General features: G+C 44.5%; 1 protein-coding gene across 1 annotated transcript in view; it reads left to right on the plus strand.

Moving 5' to 3' along the window:
* LOC141108082 (A-kinase anchor protein 17B-like) overlaps positions 1-14,491 on the plus strand; it is a 52,778-nt gene extending 38,287 nt beyond the window's left edge. Inside the window, exon 5 of the mRNA XM_073599312.1 lies at positions 11,861-14,491. Coding sequence (XP_073455413.1) covers positions 11,861-13,459 — 1,599 coding nt within the window. The 3' untranslated portion in view covers positions 13,460-14,491. The remainder of the gene's footprint in view (positions 1-11,860) is intronic.
* Positions 14,492-21,608: the final 7,117 nt, after the last annotated feature.

Genomic DNA, 21,608 nt, shown 5'->3' on the forward strand with positions numbered 1-21,608 from the left:
TAGGGAGGGATGGGGATCAGTGGCAGTACTGGGAAGGGATGAGGATTGGTGGCAGTGGTAGGGAGGGATGGGGATCAGTGGCATTGCTGGGGAGGGATGGGGATCAGTAGCATTGGTAGGGAGGGATGGGGATCAGTGGCATTGCTGGGGAGGGATGGGGGATCAGTAGAAGTGCTGGAGAGGGATGGGGATCAGTGGCAGTGCTGGGAAAGGATGGGGATCAGTGGCAGTGCTGGGGAGGGATGGGGATCAGTGGCAGTGCTAGGAAGGGATGGGGATCAATGGCAGTGCTAGGGAGGGATGGGGATCAGTGGCAGTGGTAGGGAGGGATAGGGATCAGTGGCAGTGCTGGGAAGGGATGGAATCAGTGCTAGGGAGGGATGGGGATCAGTGGCAGTGGTAGGGAGGGATGGGGATCAGTGGCAGTGCTGGGGAGGGATGGGGATCAGTGGCAGTGCTGGGGAGGGATGGGGATTAGTGGCAGTGCTGTGGAGGGATTGGGGATCGGTGGCAGTGGTAGTGAGGGATGGGGATCAGTGTCAATGGTAGGGAGTGATGGGGATCAGTGGCAGTGATAGGGTGGGATGGGGATCAGTGGCAATGCTGGGAAGGGATGGGGATCATTGGCAGTCCTGGCAAGGGATGGGGATCGGTGGCAGTTCTGGGGAGGGATTGGGGATCAGTGGCAGTGGTAGGGAGGGATGGGGATCAGTGACAGTGGTAGGGAGTGATGGGATCAGTGGCAGTGATAGGGTGGGATGGGGATCATTGGCAGTCCTGGGAAGGGATGGGGATCATGGCAGTGGTAGGGAGGGGAGGGGATCGGTGGCAGTGCTGGAGAGGGATGGGGACCAGTGGCAGTGGTAGGGAGTGATGGAGATCAGTGGCAGTGATAGGGTGGGATGGGGATCATTTGCAGTCCTGGGAAGGGATGGGGATCGTGGCAGTGGTAGGGAGGGATGGGGATCGGTGGCAGTGCTGGGGAGGGATGGGGATCAGTGGCAGTTCTGGGGAGGGGTGGGGATCAGTGGCAGTGCTGGGAAGGGATGGGGATCAATGGCAGTGCTGGGAAGGGATGGGGATCAGTGGCAGTGGTAGGGAGGGATGGGAATCAGTGGCAGTGCTGGGAAGGGATGGGGATCGGTGGCAGTGGTAGGGAGGGATGGGGATCAGTGGTAGTGCTGGGAAGGGATGGGGATCAGTGGCAGTGCTAGGGAGGGAATGGGGATCAGTGGCAATGCTGGGAAGGGATGGGGATTGGTGGCAGTAGTAGGGAGGGATGGGGATTGGTGGCAGTGCTGGGGAGGGATGGGGATCAGTGGCAGTGGTAGGGAGGGATGGGGATCAGTGGTAGTGGTAGGGAGGGATGGGGATCAGTGGCAGTGGTAGGGAGGGATGGGCATCAGTGGTAGTGGTAGGGAGGGATGGGGATCAGTGGCAGTGCTGGGGGGGTCAGTGTCAGTGCTGGGGGGGGTCAGTGGCAGTGCAGGGAGGATAGGATCACAGGTAGTGCTTCTGGTTCCGTGGTGTCTGCGGCAGCAATGACACCTATGCCGAGATCAGGAGATGGCGTTTCCTCCACCCCCTCCCACGTCAGGCCTCACGATTCAGCTGACTTCTAGTCTCTGCCCCCGGCCGTTACGTGAGCTGAATGGGCAGCTGCGAAGAGGCTGAGTGTGCGGCAACAGCCCAGCCTCTTTTTGTTCCACATGCAGCCCCACTCACTGCTGGGATGCACCATCTGCCTGCCTGGACGGGGGAACATGGAATTTCTTGCATCCAGAAGTCCCCTTTCCTTCTCAGGTTGCCCCTAACCCGTCGGCCAATGAGGAGGGGGCACCTCCGGCGCTCATGACTGATGTGTGCTGGTAGCGGCACTCCTGCACACAAAACTGCTAAAAAAAAATGTGGGCGTCAAAATATATATATATATATATATATATATATATATATATATATATATATATATATATATATATATATATATGTATATGTATATATAAATATAAACCTATAACGGTTCCCAAATTTAAGACCTTTCTGGGCCTATCCCCCCTCATGAGAAATACTAAAAAGTGTGAGTTGCGGTCATATTGGTCCACTGACCCAATTTTCCATATGCCCCTTTTCTCTGCTGCCATGACCAGGACTCAGTACGAGCAAATCTTGCGGTTCATGCACTTCAACGACAATGACTCTGTCATCCTCGGGGTGCAGGTATGTATTTTTGTTTCAATAATTTTTATTGAAGATTTAAGTGTAATATTGGACAGTCATTTTCATAAATCACATTCTAATTGCAATATAATCGAGAAAATTACATAGCAGTATTTATTCGTCAATCGTGGTTAAAACAATAGTACTATGACAGGTGTTGAAGGTAAGATAAAGTGTGTGGATTATTACCCCCATGTACCCCATATGGGCTCATGCTGTAACATGGGTGATTATGGGACCCTTCATATCCCTTGGTGTAAAGATGTTTCAAAAAGTAAATTATTTAACAACGTAGAATAACATTAACAATTCTTACCAAAGGATGGTAAGAGTACAGAAGTGTAGATTGTAAAACTTTCAAGTGTGAGGTTGTGAATGGATCGGAACATGTCAAGAGTACTTGTAGAACTTGAGTGTACTTATGAGAGCATTGTACTCGTAATGAACTGTATGTAACGTGTAACAGAGAGATTAGTAAATAAGGTAGTTGAAACAAAAATAAAAGAGGGGGGTGGGGGGGGTAGGAGGCAGGAAGAGTAGGGGAGGGAGGTAGAGAGCAGAGCGATATACTCAGTGAGTAGAGCAATGCGGATCCAGTATGTGTTAGTAATATTCAGAAAATTATCAGGTAAGTTTTTGTGTGTACCAATTTGTCCAGGGATACCATAGATTGTGGGTTTTTGAATATGAGGGTTTTCCCTTTGATATAATTGATTCATATGCGTAATGGGAGTGAACCAGTGTTATGACTTCTGTCAGCGTTGGGGATAAGGTTGTTTTCCATCGTCTAGTTATGAGTAATCTGGTAGCTAGGAGTATGTGTGTGATTACTAGTCTGAAAGGTGGTGGCAGTAATTCAGTGTTCAAGTTCAGTATGGCCAATTGTGGGGTGAGTTTGATGGGAAGGTGACAGATATCCTGTAGAATGTATTCCACCTCTTTCCAGAGGGTTTTTAAGGCTGGACATGACCATAGAATGTGAGATAAGGTACCTATGTGGTTACATTCTCTCCAACACTTGGATGAGGATTGTGGATGGAATTTGGCCATTCTCTGTGGTGTTAGGTACCATCTTAAGTGTATTTTATGCATCAATTCCCAGAGAGAGGTGAAGCTAGTGGATTTATAAATGGATTGTAGGACCTTTTGCCATTGTTGTTCAGAGAACTGTATCTGTAAGTCTTTTTCCCAGTCTGTATATGGTTTAGATTTGTGGAATACTGTTTTTTCTTGTAGTGTAGAATATATTAGTGAGGTACCTTTGGTAGGTGTGTTGTCGGAGAAGTAGTAGTTCCATATTTCGAGTGGTATTTCTCCTTCTAATTGTGGGTGGGCTGTGAGACATTGTTGAATCCTGGCGCAATTAAAGAAATCTATGGACCGTGCTTGGAATTGTGATTGGAGTTGGGTAAAGGGTTTATGTAGTATCATAGATCTGAGTTCTGTGGTGTAGGTATTTTGGTCTGCTATCCATTTGAGAAAATTCAAATCAGGTGACAGTAATTGTAGGGTTTGGATAGGTATTGGAATGCTTTTGATAGGTAATTGGGACCATTTTGCGGAATGTAACACTGTCCATGCTTTAACTGAGACTTGTATGGTCGGTGAGTGTAAACGAAGATTTGGGTGTTTGGTTGTAGTGCTGAATAACAAGTATTTAAGGTTGGGTCCTGGAGTCATGGTGTTTTCAATGTTTCCCCATAGTGTGGTTGGGTGCGTATTTACCCATTCCTTCATTTGAGACAGAATGGTGGCTAGATAGTAATCTTTAATATCTATGTATCCCAGGCCACCCGCCAGTTTGTGTTTGGTAGTTTTGAGATGATTACATCTAGGTTTCTTGCCTTGCCAAATGTAGTGGTGTATAATTGATTGTAGAGATTTGATGTATGAGTTAGTAAGTGGAATAGGTAGTGTGCGGAATGTGTAGAGCAATCTAGGGAGTATGAGCATTTTAAAGGCAGCTAGTCTGCCAGCCCAAGAAAATTCTAATTTTGAATGTTTGGAGGTTTCCTTAATAAGCATCTGTTTCGCTTCAATGTAGTTGCTGCTAAAAAGATTTCTGGTGCATTTGGTGAGTGTAATTCCTAGATACGATATACCTGTGTCTGCCCATGGGTACGTATAGAAGTTACGTAGAAGGTTGCTAGTTATGGCATCTAAACCTAGGTCCAGAATATATGACTTATTTTCGTTGACCTTGTAATAAGAAATGGTACTAAATCTTTGTAACACAGATTGTATCGAAGCCAGGGAGGATATAGGATTGGTTACCATCATGATGACGTTGTCAGCAAACAGATTGATCTTGTGTTCTAATTTACTAATTTTGAATCCCGTAATGGATGTGTTTAATCCAATATGTTCGGCAAGGGGTTCCATTATTAAGTTGAAGATGATGGGCGATAAGGGCCAGCCCTGACGAGTGCCATTAGAAATTGGAAATGGTTTAGATAGCATCTCAGAGGTATAGACTTGGGCTGAAGGTTTTGAGTATAAAACCATTATTGCAGAAAGTATGTGACCTTGGAGACCGAATTTAAGGAGTGTAGCATGGAGATAGGTCCAATTGACTCTATCGAATGCCTTCTCTGCATCTAGGGATAGAAGCAGAGAAGGCGTTCGGTCAGACTCCGCATTGTGGATTATATTAATGATTCTACAGGTTGCATCAAACATTTGTCTACCTTTTGTGAACCCGGATTGATCTTGGTGAATTAGTGATGGCATAATATTTACTAACCTGGTTGCTATGAGTTTGGCATAAATTTTTGTGTCAATATTGCGAAGCGATATGGGTCTAAAGTTTTGCGGTGAGGTGGGATCCTTGCCTGGCTTCGGTAATGTAAGGATTAAGGCATTTAACATTTCCTGTGGGAGAGAAGAGGAGGAGGCAGCGTCATTACACATTTGAGCTAAGAATGGGGCTAGAATGGAACTGAATTGTTTATAGTACTCCCCAGTGAGACCGTCTGGTCCAGGGGATTTGTTAGATGGTAGGGATGTGATTGTATCTAAAACTTCCATTGGAGAGAATGGAGCATTTAGCATTGTTAGTTGAGCGGGGGATACTTTGGGGAGATTAATTTCTTTTAAAAAGTTTTCTATATCTTCTAAGCAAGGTTGACTAGTAGTGGAGTCATTTTTCACATTATAAAGTGATTCGTAATAATGACTAAACGCTTCTGCTATGGCTTGAAGATCTATCAGTTTTTGTCTTGTGGAGGGATGATAGAGGTGAGATATCTTGCTTTTAATATGATGACCTTTGATTCTGAGTGCCATGGCTTTCCCTGCCTTATTCCCGGTGGAGTAGTGATTAGCCTTAAATCGTTTTTGGGCTCTATCATATGTTTCTAGTAGTAAGTTTCTTAATTCTTGTCTGAGAAGTACAAGTTTTTCTCTAAGGGCAGGATCTGGAGTAATTTGGTTTTGGACTTCTGCTGTTTTAATTTGGGAGGTGATGGTGTCAAGACGCTGTGATCTCCTCCTTTTCTCTCTAGCACCTATTTGGATAAGAATCCCTCTGATGACAGCCTTATGAGCGTTCCATAAAATGGTGTTACTCGATGTCGATCCCTGGTTTAGATAAAAAAATTCTTCTAAATGTTTACGGATAGTGGCTGAATGTTCGGGCGATTGAATAATTGAGGCATTGGCTTCGTGCATGAGGAAGTAAGCAAAGACTCGATGGTTATAGATACTGGTGCATGGTCAGACCACGTTATCGTGTCTAAAGATGATTCGGAAATTTTGGGTAGAGTCCACTTGTCGACTAAGAAGTAATCAATTCTGGTGTATGAATTGTGTCGATGGGAAAAGAAGGAGTAGTCCCTCTCAGTGGGATGGTGGCATCTCCATACATCATATAAGTCATTGTTTCTGAGTAACTGTCCCATAGGTGAAGTAAGTCTAGTTTTGCGAGAGGAGGCATCTAAGGAGTTATCCGGTACGATGTTGAAATCTCCGCAGATAATGAGGTTTCCTTGGCGGAATTTGGCGATTTTGGGTATCAGTTTAGAAAGGAATTTAATTTGTTTAGTGTTGGGCGCATACACCGTAACAATAGTGTATCTAGCATTGTCCAAGGTAAAATCAAGGGCTAGATATCTGCCATCTTCATCAACCATACTGTTATGGAGCGTAAAGTTGATTATGTTTTTGATTGCAATCAGAACTCCATTTTTCTTAGTGGGGCCTGGAGCATGGTAAATGTGGGGAAAAGATTTGTTATTGCAGTGTGGCATTGCAGATTTTTTAAAGTGCGTTTCCTCAGATAATGTCACATGAAGATTTCTGGGCTGTGTACCATAATGAAGCTCTTTTTACCGGATGGTTTAGCCCTTTGGCATTTAGTGAGAGGAATTTGGGCATCTTGTTGGGGGGTGTAAGATAGTATATGCGTTAAGTTCTTACTCACAGTTAGCAGATAAGTTCTTCGACGTAGAAAGGTCTGGCGGTTGAGGTACTCGCGTCTTTTTGCTTCTGCGTGCTCTCAGGTAAGAAGAAATGTGGGGTAAAGAAAACTTTAGGATGAGGAGAAAATAAAATTTAGTAAGGAATAAAGGGTAGACAAAAATACAAAAACTGACAGCAGTTAAGTAAAACTGGTACTGCTGTGTTGTTGTGGGGTGTAAGTCCATGGAGTAATTTGCAACGAGCAAGGCATCCGACCGAAGTTGTGGTAAAGTGGGTCATGTATGAGCCCACTATTCAGGTATAGGTTAGTGCTTACCGAAGTGACGGTTATCAGTGGAGTGTAGAGCGTTTTCTCTGCGGTTTAGTTGCGCTGACTTAGGTGGATCAGGAATTATTCCCCATAGGTGGAGTAATTTGAGGCCTTCCTCCACTGTGGAGATGTTATGCTTGGTCCCATTCTTGGTGACTATGATCTTGGTAGGAAAGCCCCATTGATAGGGGATCTTGTGGTTATTGAGTGGTTTGGTAATAGTGGTCAGTTGTCTCCTCAATTGACGAGTATGTTGTGAGAGGTCAGCGTACAATTGGAGATTAGTGTACGGGGCAGGAAGCTGATCCAGATGTCTCGATTTGAACAGAAGTTGGTCTTTGGCATGAAAAAAATGAATTCTCATCAGGATATCACGTGGAACTTCGGCCGGGAGATGCGGGGGGTTTAGGGAGGCGATGGATTTGATCGATTATAGTTTCCATGGGGGTGAGATCAGGCAGGAGTGTGGAAATCAATTTCCTGGCGTATGCGTTTAGATCATGCGGTAGGACAGATTCAGGGACCCCTCTCATCTTGACATTATTACGGCGGGATCTGTCCTCGAGGTCCGCCATTTTGGCCCTCATCCATTGCTGTTCTTCTCATGTATGATTATGGGCATCTACAAGATCATTGACCGTTTCGGTCATTTCCCCATCTGTTTCTCAACAATGTGTATTTTATGTCCCATATGGTTCATTTGTGAGGAGAATCTGAGGAACATATTAGAGATGTCATTATGAAGGGAGCTCTGAAGTGAGATGAGCATCTCCTTCATTGTAGTGTCTAATACAGGCTGGTTTGTGGAAGGGAAGGCTGCTATGGGGGATGGATGAGCTGGGGCTGCAGCAGGTACAGGGCTCACCTCAGAGACTGCTGATTCTGCATCCAGGCGCATCTGCGCTTTTGCAAGGCCGAGGAAGCAGGGGATGATGGTGAGGCATCAGGAGAGTGAAGCTGTGGAGTTATTTGCAGATCATCCGCCTCAGGGAGATCTGTATAGGCCGTCGAAGTTCCGCACTCAGGGCCACGGGCGCCATCTTGGATTTTCGGCTTTGTGTAATAATCTGTCAGCTTCTTAGGCTGACGGTATTCTTTCTGTTTGCGGTTCATATCGTGTAGTGTGGGAGAGTAATCCAGTGTTCTGGTGGTCTGAGCAGTCGCTGGGGGTTACCAGAATAGCGGGGATGTCGAGGTATATTCCGGTCGGTGCAGGAGCTGTGTATCTACACGTCCATCTTGCTCGGCAGTTGGCCACGCCCCCAGGTATGTATTTTTCATGTAAACAAACAGTGTGCTTTAATTGGTTAGAAGAGTGGGTGATGTGTGGCATAAGCTTCTAATGTTGGGCATAGAATGCAATAACAGTTCAAAACCCCCCCAAATTACCCCTTTTTGGAAAGTAGACACCCCAAGCTATTTGCTGGGAGGCATGTTGTGTCCATGGAATATTTTTTATATTTTGCCACAAGTTTCGGGAAAATTACAAATTATTATTTTTATTTTTTACACAAAGTTGTCACTAAATGATATATTGCTCACACATGACATGGGCATATGTGAAATTACACCCCAAAATACATTCTGTTGCTTCTCCTGAGTACGGGGATACCACATGTGAGAGACTTTTTGGGAGCCTAACTGCGTACAGGACCCCGAAAGCTTTCTAAGGGCGTAAAATGGTGATTTTACTCCTCACTACCTATCACAGTTTCGGAGGCCCTGAAATGTCAAGATGGCACAAACCCCCCCAAATGACCCCATTTTGGAAAGTAGACACCACGAGGTATTTGCTAGGAGGCATGGTGAGTATTTTGCAGCTCTCATTTGTTTTGGAAAAGGAAGAAAGAAAAGGAAAATGTATTTTTATTTTTTGAATTTTCAAAACTTTGTGACAAAAAACGAGATCTGCAAAATACTCACCATACCTCTCAGCAAATATCTTGGGGTGTCTACTTTCCAAAATGGGGTAATTGGGGGGGGGGTTGTGCTATCTGGGAATTTCATGGCCTCTGAAACTGTGATAGGTAATGAGGAGTGAAATCAAAAATGTACGCCCTTAGAAATCCCCAAGGCGGTGCTCAGTTTTCTGGGTCCTGTACGCAGCTAGATTCCCAAAAAGTCTCACACATGTGGTATCCCAGTACTCAGGAGAAGCAGCAGAATGTATTTTGGGGTGTAACTACACATATACCTATGGCATGTGTGAGCAATATATCATTTCAGTGACAACTTTGTGTAAAAATTTTTTTTTCTTTTTTTTGTCATTTTTCAATCACTTGTGACAAAAAGGATATGTAAAGGTTTGTTTTAAAAAACAAAAAACAAAAACAAACATGTCATACTTACCCCCTCTGTGCAGTTGGTTTTGCACAGAGTGGCCCCGATCCTCCTCTTCTGGGGTCCCTCAGCGGCGCTCCTGGCTCCTCCTCTTCTCGAGTGCCCCGCTGGAGAGCCGCTCTCCCTCCACTTGTGCGGGCGCGCTCCCATGTCCTGCTGCTGCGTCCATTGATACAGACAGCAGGACTAGGCTCCCACATCATTGGATTTGATTGACAGCAGTGGGAGTCAATGGCCAATGGCTGGAGCTGATGTGCTCATCCCCATTGCTGGAAAGACTGGATTCAGGTAAGTAAAAGGGGGGTTCTGGGGGGCTGCTGCATCACAGGAGGTTATTCACCCTAATGCATAGAGGTGAAAAACCTTGAGGGTTACAACCCCTTTAAGGTAATAAAACTTTTCAGGGCTGAAGTGGTTAATCTAAACCATTCCATTGTAGCTCTGGCTGTATGTTTAGGGTCATTGTCCTGCTCGAAGGTGAACTTCCGCCTCAGTCTCAAGTCTTTTGCAGACTCTAACAGGTTTTCTCTAAGATTGCCCTGTATTTGGCGCCATCCATCTTCACATCAACTCTGACGAGCTTCCCTGTCTCTGATGAAGAAAAGCATCCCCACAACATGATGCTGCCACCACTATGTTTCGCGGTGGGGATGGTGTGTTCAGGGTGATGTGCAGTGTTAGTTGTCTGCCACACCTAGCATTTTGCTTTTAGGCCAAAAAGTTCAATTTTGGTCTCCTGCGACCAGAGCATCTTCTTCCACATGTTTGCTGTGTCCCCCACATGGCTTATTGCAAACTGCAAACGGGGCTTCTTATGGCTTTCTTTTAACAATGGCTATCCTCTTGCTACTCTTCCATAAAGGCCAGATTTGTGGAGTGCACGACTAATAGTTGTCCTGTGGACAGATTCTCCCACCTGAGCTGTGAATCTCTTCAGCTCCTCCAGAGTTACCATGGGCCTCTTGGCTGCTTCTCTGATTAATGCTCTCCTTGCCTGGCCTGTCAGTTTAGGTGGACAGCGATGTCTTGGTAGTTTGCAGTTGTGCCATACTCTTTCCATTTGCGGATGATGGATTGAACAGTGCTCTGTGAGATGTTCAAAGCTTAGGATATTTCTTTATAACCTAGCCCTGCTACTGTACAACTTTATCCCTGACCTGTCTGGTGTGTTCCTTGGCCTTCATGATGCTGTTTGTTCACTAAGGTTCTCTAACAAACCTCAGAGGGCTTCACAAAACAGCTGTATTTATACTATGAATAAATTACACACAGGTGGACTCTATTTACTAGATAGGTGACTTCTGAAGGCAATTGTTTCCTCTCTATTTTAGTTAGGGGTATCAGAGTAAAGGGGGCTGAATACAAATGCATGCCACACTTTTCAGATATTTATTTGTAACAAAATTTGAAAACCATTTATCATTTTCTTTCCACTTCAACAAAATACATTTACGTTTTTGGTTGTAACATGACAAAATGTGGAAAATGTAAAGAGGTGTGAATACTTTTTCAAGGCACTGTATATTGTACATTCACATCGGTCCCTGCCCTCAAAGAGCTTACAATCTAAGGTCCCTAACTCAATTCCAGGTAGTGTCAGGGTTGGGGTTTTAAAAATTATCCTAGCCTGCAAGGCAAAAGTACTAACCACTATGCCACTGTGCTGCTCAGATTATAATTAAAAAAAGCCATCCTACAATAAAAAGTTCTAATACTTACCATTCAAGTGCACAGTGGCTGAAGTTGGTGGCTTATAGTTTAACCCTCACATTTATACCTCTTAACATTGTTGATAAGGCTCTTCCAAACATAGTACTTAACAAGTTGTAGCCATGTAGCTCCAGCCCCCCCCCCCAAAAAAAAATTACAAATACTGTAGCTGCTGACTTTTAATATAAGGGCACTTACCTGTTCAGGAATGCAGCAATGTCCTCACCCGAGCCAGTTCTTTAATTGGGTTTGGGTGCAGGTGCCACCTTCTTAAGGAAGGGGAGATCAACAGTGAAGCCTTCTGGCTTAACAGTTGGTTTCCTACTGCGCTGCACTTTGTGAATGGTCCTGCAGTCTTCTGGGACCTGTGATGTGTCCCGGAAGGCTGCAGGGGGAAAGAGAAGGGGGTAAAACTTCTGCATAGATCGTTGCGGTGGTCTGACCAGAAGTAGGAGTGTGTACCTGTCAAAAAGTACCGACTCCCCATTCCCTCCAAAAAAGTGCCAAATGTGGTAGTGAAGGGGGGGGGGGGGATGCAAACAAGCGAACTTCCCCTTTTGGGTGAAATTTCACTTTAATGTGGCACTCCACAGTCTGTGGGATTGAGATAGAGACATTGCAGAGTTTTAAAGGAGACTGGATTCTTTTTGTGGTCAGCATTCACTGGATCAGGTGATTCGATTAATGGGCAGAAAATAAATCTCTGCTTCCCAACCCCTGAGCCAACAATCAAAATGGGCTTTTGCTGCAAAGAGGAATATTCAGGGTTTTTTTTTATTTTTCATAATTTTATCCAAAACCCAAAAAGGTGCCTTGGAGTGAAAATTCTAAATGTGATATATTCTTATTTTTGTGTCTCCAAAGGATTTGGTTCAAGTGAACAGACTTGAAGAGGAGCAAAATAACTGTGAAATGGAAGCAGTTTTCAGTGACTTTTCTGTGTCCACATACTCAGAGAATAGCAAAGTGGTTTTTCTGCATGAGACTACAGAAGAAGAGAACAGCCACCATGAAATAGAAATGGAAGCTGAACATGAGGTGGTGAACATAAAAATACACACGGAAGATACAGAGGCATATGGACAAAGACTACATTCATTCACTGATAGCAGTTGCCAGAAATGGAATTATAAAGAGGACTACCCACAACTAGAAGATGCACATGAATCTTATGATCCACCTCAGCGCTTTTATGAACATCGTATTTTTAAACTATCTCATTCTCAGCATGTCCACAGTATCAGATCTTCCAAAAAACGAAAGATTTATGAAACTGATGAATTTATTAATTATTTGTTAAATTATTACCATTACCCTGAATATGCCAGAATGTTTCTAGAAACAAGTGAACGTTTGAACGAACCTATGTGCAAAAGAGTGGTCCTTTGGAAGGGGAACAGCTTTCAGATAAGATTACAGAATGTCAATGGCCATTTTGCAGAGATGAAGTCTATCCCAGAGTTAGATGAGGATATAGAAGATGACAATGGTAGAAAGGAGGTGAATATTCAGGAGTCCATGGAGAATTTATTAGAAACTCCTATTTGCAGAAGAGATGCCAATGAACCTAGGAAGGATTTGATTGAAAATGAACACAAGGTTCTGATAAAAAAAGAAAAACCTCAGCAGGGAAAGAAATGTGAGAAGGTGTATCAGAAAATATGGGATGATGATGAGGACAGCCAAAGCTTGGGATCAAATAGTGAACTGAAAAAGGTTTTGGAAGAAATAAGTAGTACTTCAGAGTACTTCAGTGAGGAATTAAGTGCAACCTCAAGTAGGCAATTAAATGTAAAGCGAGCATCAAGGAAGCAAAGAAAACTTAAGCAAATGAAAAAAATAAGACAATGCAGTGTTTCCGGGCAAAACCACATCTGCCATCATGAAGACCTGCTAGGTAAGTTATTGCATTCTTACTGCCAGCGTTTGAAAAAGCATTCACAATATAAGTTACCAAAGGTCCGTAGAAGAAAACCAATCTTGCATCATCAATATGACTCTGAAACAACCGAGTCTGATTCCGACACAGTGGTTGAGGTTCAGAGAACATGGAAAAGAAAAAGGCCAAAGAACAAGAATCAGGGTTCTTCTCTAGAAGAAAAAAAACATAAGAAGGAAATACATTCCACTTCTGATAGTGATAACAGTTTGGATTCTTATCACCAGCATAAGAAAAACATATGCCGTCATCAACACAATGGGAAACCAAAATGCAAGAAACAAAAGGCAGCAGATTTAGATGAAAATTCAAAGAGGAATTGGGATTATTGCTTTATAGAAGATGTTTCTGACTCCTTTGAACAAGAAGAGTCCTCATGGATTGGTGAAGAAACCCAAAGCAGTTACAGCCTGAGTTCAAGTCTTCAAACAGGGGAAAATGAGCAACTTGACATTTGTTCAAAGGGTTTACCTGCTAATTACTGGGACTGGGACCACCATTTCTACCCAGCTAGTAAGACTTAATGCATAGAAAATATACTTAAAGTGTATGTATAGGCAGAACATTTTTTAGTTTTTGAGAAAACGAAGGAGGGTTAAAATGGGTATATATGGACCAAAAATCAGCCAGTTCAGCAAAAACTAGCCAACTTTCAGTCCATTGTGCTACTCTCTGTTCAACAGAAGCCTGTTTAATGACTGGCTTCTGTCAAACGGTCAGGCTGGAAAATCAGCATTCAATTAGCGATTGCAGCCAATGGTTGCAAGCGGTGATCTGTGTATTCTGGCGGGGAAGGGGGAAGTCCTGCTGTCACAATACAATAGTGCAGCAGGTGGTATCCCTGCATCACACATTGTTTGTGTTGATGCAGGGATTAGTCTTTTTTTTCTGTTTAACCTCCTGATTGAATGAAAAAAAAAAACAGAACATGTATACCCTGCTTTAGACCCTCTGCAAAGTTTTGTTGGCCAGCCTGTGTCCAGAGATTTACCTGTCTTGGTGACCATTTCACTGAAACAGAAAGTAAGTGAAAATACTGAATTTGTTGTTGTCAGTTGTCATGAGAGCAAGAGATGATGGTGGAGCTTCCAATGGAGACAAATGTTCTAATGACAACTGTTTAAGATGGGAATTTCCCGCACCATTGGGAGAGATTTACTCTGACGTCCTGTTGTGTCTTCAGGACAAGAGTAAAAGTAAATCTCTCCAGCAAGATACAGACATAAAAAAATAACCAGAAAGGCGTTTAAACCTTCCCTGCTATATCCAAAACTTAAAAAAAAAAAACAGTTTTGGCTTTGCATACATTTTAATTATGATTGTGCATAGACCTTGAGGATATTTGCATTTAGTGCCTTTATTTCTATGTGTCTTTGTACTAAACTATTTCTAACAACGTGAAAATAACAATAGGTTAGTCGTGTATGATATTGATTTAGATAATTGTAAATAATATTTATCTATTTGTATCACAGTACATATAAAAGTACTTTTCATCCCTCCAAAGGTTTGTTTGTTGTACTTGTATGCTTAAAGCATAACTAAACCTAAGAACAAAATATGCAATACATCACAGCTTACTAGTCTTTAGATGTGATAGCTACATTCATTTTTTTTCTTTCATTTTCACCTGACAACACTGACCCTACATAGGGTCACAATGCTCACTCACTGTACTGTATCTATGAAGGAGCAGCATTGTTACCCTAGGGCAGGACTACAGAGCACCTCCTGTCCTACTCTACTCCATAACATACACTGGATATAGAAAAGAATCACCCCCCTTTAAAATAAGCACATTTTGTTGCTTTGCAGCCTGAAATGAAGACAGACACAGTTTTTGTTTTATTCAGCTGTATTTACTCAGTGCAACTTATAACATCCAAGTGAAAGATATAACACCAACATGTGAGAAAAAAAATTCAAAAGCAGAATCATGGAGTTGGAAAAAAGGATCACCCCCTCCTAAAAATGACTAGTAAACTCAATCAGGTGTAGCTAATAACCTTCTCAATAGCACACAAAGCCATTCGACTTTCAAATGTGGTCGGCTGTGGTCATGTCAGAAACCATGAATCAGCCCGAGACAGAAGTACAGTTAAATCACACTTGTTTAATAATAGAAGTAAATAGAACCAATGTAGTTAAAACATAGCCAAAGTTCGGTAACCGGAACGGATAGTCAGACAAGCCAGAAAGTCAGGAAGCCAGACATCAGCATAGTGGAAGGAAGCAGGATCTGGAGCCAGAAGGAATATCAGCCAAGCAAGTCTTTAACAGGAAGGCAGGAGAGTCTCTGTAAAGTTGACCAAGGTGAAGGCAGAGATCATCTGGGCTGGACGGCTTAAGTAGGCAGGACTGATGAGCAGGATATCATCAACAGGTGAGTCACTGTGGAGAGATAGAAGCTGGCAATTAGCTGACAGCTGAGTGGCCAGCCCTGACAGGTCATTTTGATTAGCTCAGTATGAAAAGAGCTTTCCTGGAGCATTTCAGCCCCTGATAGTGCAACTAAAGCAAAAAACGCACAGGCCACCTCGTGCATTACCATTATAAATTTTTATTGAATCCACATTAGCAAATGGATACTCACACACAAACAAAAGTTATAAAGCCAACCAGATCTGCTCCAGCCTGACCACAAAGGTGGTAGGTCCTGGAGATGCATTTTGGGGGTTGTTGTTAGTGTGGTATGTAAGTTTAATGATAATAAGTATGGGGAATTTTAAATAAATTAAGTGTTTTGACAAACGGTACACGAAAAATAAAAGGGTAATGTCTGAATCCACATATAATAAATTGCAGTGCCTCCAGCCACTTAAGGCAGTTAATAAAAAAAGTGAACTCTGTTCAGACAACAAACGTAGTCAAAACATAGCCAAAGTTCGGTAACTGGAAAGGATAGTCAGACAAGCCAGAAAGTCAGGAAGCCAGACATCAGCATAGTGGAACAGCAAGCAGGATCTGGAGCCAGAAGGAATGTCAGCCAAGCAAGTCTTTAATAGGAATGCAGGAGAGTCTCTGTGATGTTGACCAAGGCGAAGGCAGAGATCATCTGGGCTGGACAGCTTAAGTAGGCAGGACTGACGAGCAGGATATCATCAACAGGTGAGTCACTGTGGAGAGATAGGAGCTGGCAATTAGCCAACAGCTGAGCAGCCAGCTCAGAGGAAGGAAGGGCTGAGCCCAGCTCTGACAGTACCCCCTCCTCAGCGCCCCCCCCCGAGGACCACCAGGCTTGAGGGGAAAACGTCTATGGAAATCACGGAGAAGGACAGGGGAATGTACGTCTGAGGATGAGACCCAAGAGCGTTCCTCCGCATCGTACCCTTTCCAATGCACCAGGTACTGTATGCGCCCAAGGAACCTACGGGAGTCAACAATGGACTGTACTTCATACTCCTCATGGTTCTCAACCTGTACAGGGTGAGGACGTGGCACCAAGGTGGTAAAGCGGTTGCAGACCAAAGGTTTTAATAAGGAGACATGAAATAAATTTGAGATGCGCATATTAGAAGGAAGGTCTAATGCGTAAGCCACTGGGTTAATCCTGCCAAGAATACGAAAAGGTGCGAATTTCAGGGGGAACACGAAGTTAGAGGTTGCAAGATGACAGCCAGACCCTGTCCCCAACCTGGTAGGAAGGTGCAGGCAGGCGTCTGCGGTCAGCATGGAATCTGTACCTATCATTAGCATGTTGCAAAGCCTCCTGGACTTGTGCCCAAGTAGAACTAAGACCACAGAGATGCTCCTCTAATGCAGGAATACTCTGTGGAACAAATGAGTCAGGCAACGTGGTAGGTTGGAAACCCTAGTTCGCCATAAACAGGGATAATTGGGAAGCAGAATTCAAGGCACTATTGTGAGCAAATTCCGTCCACGGTAAGAGGTCTGACCAGTTGTTATGATGGTCAGAAATATAGCAACGTAGGAATTGCTCCAAGGACTGATTGGCTCATTCTGCAACCCCATTAGACTGCGGGTGATACGCAGAGGAGAAGGCAAGCTGAATTCCCAACTGTACACAAAAGGCTCGCCAGAATCTGGACACAAACTGACTACCCCTGTCTGAGACAATCACCCTGGGTAGCCCATGTAAGCGAAAGATCTCCCGAGCAAAAATGGAAGCCAGTTCCTTGAAAGTGGGCAACTGCTTAAGTGGAATACAAAGAGATCGAAAACAGGTCATCCACCATAAGGATAACTGTGTTGCCCTGGGAGTTGGGTAACTCCACAATGAAATCCATAGACAGGTGGGTCCAGGGCCTCTCTCCATTGGGTATGGGTTGTAGGAGGCCCACTGGAAGGTGTGGTGGAGACTTACTCTGAGCACACACGGAACAGGCAGCTAAGAAGGCGGTTAGATCAGCACGTAGACTAGGCCTTCAGAATTATTGGGAATTGGCTCAAAAGAGTTGATTCTTCCCAGGGTGGCTAGCAGCCTTGGGAGAATGGTAAGTCTGGAGTACGGCAGTACGAAGACTCTCTAGGTCAAAGCAGCGGTCACAAGGTTTCTCAGAAGGAACATGGACCTGAGCAGAAAGAATTTTGTCACCCAAAGGAGAAGTGAGACTGGTGCGAACCGTAGCCAGAATACGATCAGGAGGTATCACAGGAACCGGAACCGACTCCATCTTGGAAGTGGAGGAAAATTGTTGTGACAAAGCGTCAGCCCTTACATTCTTGGTACTGGTAAGAATGAGACAATGTAATTGAAACTTGACAAGAAAAGAGCCCATCGTGCCCTTCTGGGAGAGAGGCGTTTAGCCTCAGACAAGAATGTGAGATTCTTATGGTCAGTAAGAATGAGAACTGGCACAGTGGTACCTTTGAGGAGATGTCTCCATTCTTTCAGGGCTAAAATGATCGCTAACAGCTCTCTGTCACCAATCTCGTAATTGCACTCCACAGGTGACAATTTCTTAGAAAAGTAGCCACAAGGATGCATAGCGCTCTGAGGTAGGACATTGAGACAGAAAGGCGCCAACTCCAGTCTCAGAAGCATCAACCTCAAGGATAAAAGGGAATGTAGGATGCCATTTCCAGCAGTGGAAATGGCATAACCCAGGAATTTAACCTGTTCACGATGGAATTCACACTTCTCCAATTTACAATAGAGATTGTTCTCTCTTAGTTTCTGAAGCACACCACAGACATCTGTGTGGTGGCTCTCCAGGGACTTGGAAAATATAAAGATATCGTCAGGTTAAACCACCACACATAACTGCAACAAATCTTTGAGAACATCGTTAATAAATTCCTGGAAAACTGCCGGGGGGGTTACAAAGGCCAAAAGGCATTACGAGGTACTCATAATGGCCTGTTCTGGTATTAATCGCAGTTTTCCACTCGTCGCCCCTCTTAATCCTCATGAAATTGTATGCCCCTCTCAAATCAAGCTTCGTTGCTCCCTTGAGGCGGTCAAGGTTATCTTCAAGTGATATCCAAAGCTCGGTTGAACCATTACCAATCTTGTAAAACTATATCTTATCTGAAGCATTCCAGTAAATGTTAACAGGTTATAAACATATTGAGTGCTATCTTATTACTCAAAGGTGTTGCAAGGATGTCTGAAACCAGAGTGTCAGGTGGGTTGGAATGTTCACAGGGTCATGCTGATGCAGATGAGCAGGTAAATCCATCTGGCTTTGGAGGACGCTCCAGTAGGGAAGATTCTCCCTCAGCTGCGACAGGCCTTTGCAGTGTTGCAAAAGAAGGCCCCCGTGAAAGGAGTGGGAAGGCTGTGGCAATTGATTGTTCACAAAAAAGTCTTGCAGCTGGGCGAGAGGGTCTGCTTGAAAGCCACTGTTAAGTTGTCATGGGACCAGCCGAGCCCTTATGTAGTGGTGGAAGTGGATTCAGCAGAGGAGGATGTTGGAATAGAACTGGTACCGGAGACCATACCCACTCTATTGAGAAGCCCGGGGCGAATCCCTGTCAGTGTGAGGAACGCTACTGGTCACCCGATTAGCCTAAAGCCTCGAATGGTGATTGGGAAAGTGAGTGGAGTGCTGCCACCCCAATGTTGGGGAATGATCTAGTTCAGAAGGAAGGTGAGAGAGAGACCACTGTCTGTTGCACAAATCTACCATCAGGATGAGAGGAGAAGATTAAAGCACAATTAGCCCGATGGGAGAAGATGTTCTCTAAAAATTACTTTGATGTGGGCTGCGCCAAGAGTGCACAACATCAAATTTGTATAAAAGAAGATAAGCCTTTCCGCAAAAGGGCCAGACGAATCCCGTTGTGTGACCTGGAGGACCTTAGAGCGCAGCTGGCTGAACTGAAGAAGACAGGGGTCATTAGGGAATCTAGGAGTCCTTATGTTTTTCTGATTGTGGTAGTGAGAAAGAAGAATCGATCCCTCTGGATGTGTATTGACTACCGAACTTTGAACCGAAGGACTGCTCCAGACCAGTACACAACCCCTTGCATAGAAGAGGCCTTGCAGTGCCTATCAGGGGCCGAGTGGTTCATTGTACTGGATCTGAAGAGTGCATACTACCAGATAACCATGCATCCGGAAAACCGAGAAAAGACGGCCTTCATCAGCCCTCTGGGATTTTTTTAATTCGAATGCCACAAGGATTAGCTGGGGCCCCCGCCACTTTTCAGAGACTGATGGAGAACACCGGGGGAGATTTGAACTTGGTAGAAGTACTGGTATACCTTGATGATATCATTGTGTTTGTCAGAACATTGGAGAAGCATGAAGCTTGGTTGGAGAAAGTCTTCCAATGGCTACACACAGAGGAGTTGAAGTTGTCGTTAGAGAAATGCCAATTCTACCAGACTTCGGTTACTGACTCTCAGAAGTTGGAGGCCGTTACTTTTTGGCCCCGCCCGAGCACCATCACTGAATTGAGGTATTTTTTGGATTCGTAAAGAACTTCTCACAGATTGCTCAACCGCTGAATGAACTCTTACAGAAACAGACAGAAGGGGATCTGCAGAAAGCTCAGAGGTCCCAGGAAGCCACGTGAATCCATTCAGGAGCAATGGACAGTGAAGTTCGAAAAGGCTTTTGAACGCCTGAAGGGGAGCCTTGTGGAAATACCAGTGCTTGCCTACACTGACCAATCTAAGCCTTATGAATTGCACGTGGATGCCAGCAGAGATGGCCTTGGAGGAGTGCTGAACCAACAGTCGCAGTGAAGACTCCGCCCAGTAGCTTATGTGAACCGCAGCCTCACCCCTCCTGAGAAGAACTATCCGGTGCACAAATTGGAGTTCTTGGCCCTCAAGTGGGCCATGGTAGATAAGTTACGTCACTATCTGTACGGGGCCACCTTTGGTGAAAACGAGTAATAAACCTTTGACTACCTATTGACCACTGTCAAGCTGGATGCCACTGAATATCGGAGGTTGGCCACTCTGTCTGAATTTCGGTTCAGTCTGAAATACCGGCCACTAGTGGGAAATCGGGATGCTGATGCCTTTTCCTGAAGACCTCATACCACAAATGTTGGCCAGAAGAGTTGGGTCCATTTGCCCCTGGAAGGAGTGATGGCTGTGTGTCAAGAAGTCGAGCATAAGCACAGAGGGGCAGTAGGAGCGGAAGCTGTGGGAGTCACTCCTTCTGGTGTGCCCAAATATTACTGTGATTTGACACAAGTGCGCAGTCAAGAATTGCCCCAGTTGACAAGAGAGGCTATGAGGCGGAATCAACAGGAAGACCTGTTGGGAAATCTTATGAGAAAGTCGCTATCCATTCAGGACCCTCAGATTCTGTTGAATAGTTCCATTGAGGGAGCAAAAGTAGTCCATAGAGAATGGGAACGAATGTGATTAGAGGATGGCATCATATACTGGAGAGGCCCATCTGAAGAGCCAGAGGGTGTTTAGTCAAACATTGACTAAAAGTGCTGACCGCCCTTTATGACAATCATGGTCATTTAGACTCGGACAGAACCTTCAGCTTAGTCAGGGATCGATTTTATTGGCCATCCATGAGAGCTGAGGTGGAAAGCTACTGTCGCTCTTGCATCAGATGCATTCATAGAAAGACTTTACCAGGCAGGGTAGTCCCAATGGGACATCAACAGAGTCAGGGACCAATGAAGTTGGTGTGCATTAATTTTTTGTGTTTGGAACCTGACTTGAGTGAACGGAGTAATGTCCTGGTTGTGACAGATCATTTCACCCGCTATGCCCAAGCTTTCACCTCTAGGGACCAGCAAGCCAGTAAGTACTGTAGCAAAAACCCTTGTGGAAATTTTTCATTCATTATGGGCTGCCACAATGCCTACATTCAGACCAAGGTCGGGACTTTGAGAGCAAGCTAATCAGAAGATTATGTGAACTATTTAATATAAAGAAATCCAGGACTACTCCTTACCACCCCCAAGGGGATCCGCAACCTGAGTGTTTCAACCGTACCCTGCTGAATATGTTGGGAACACTTCCCTCGGAAAAAAAAGCAGCATTGGGGAGACCATGTAGCTGCAGTAGTACATGCTTATAATAGCATCTTAAATGATTCTACTGGGTACTCCTCCTATAGCAGGGGTGCCCAACCTTTTGAGGAGCGAGAGCCACTTTAGCGACTTGGTAACAGGTCGCGGGCCACAATGAGCGTAGCGGGCGAATGGCCGGACTGTGTCCACTCTGCATATGTAGAGCAGACACAGATGCAGCCCGCTCTACCCTAAGGGCCCTCTGATCTGCTCAGAC

Source organism: Aquarana catesbeiana, linkage group LG09, assembly GCF_042186555.1.
Source record: "Aquarana catesbeiana isolate 2022-GZ linkage group LG09, ASM4218655v1, whole genome shotgun sequence".
Classification (NCBI taxonomy): Eukaryota; Metazoa; Chordata; class Amphibia; order Anura; family Ranidae; genus Aquarana; species Aquarana catesbeiana.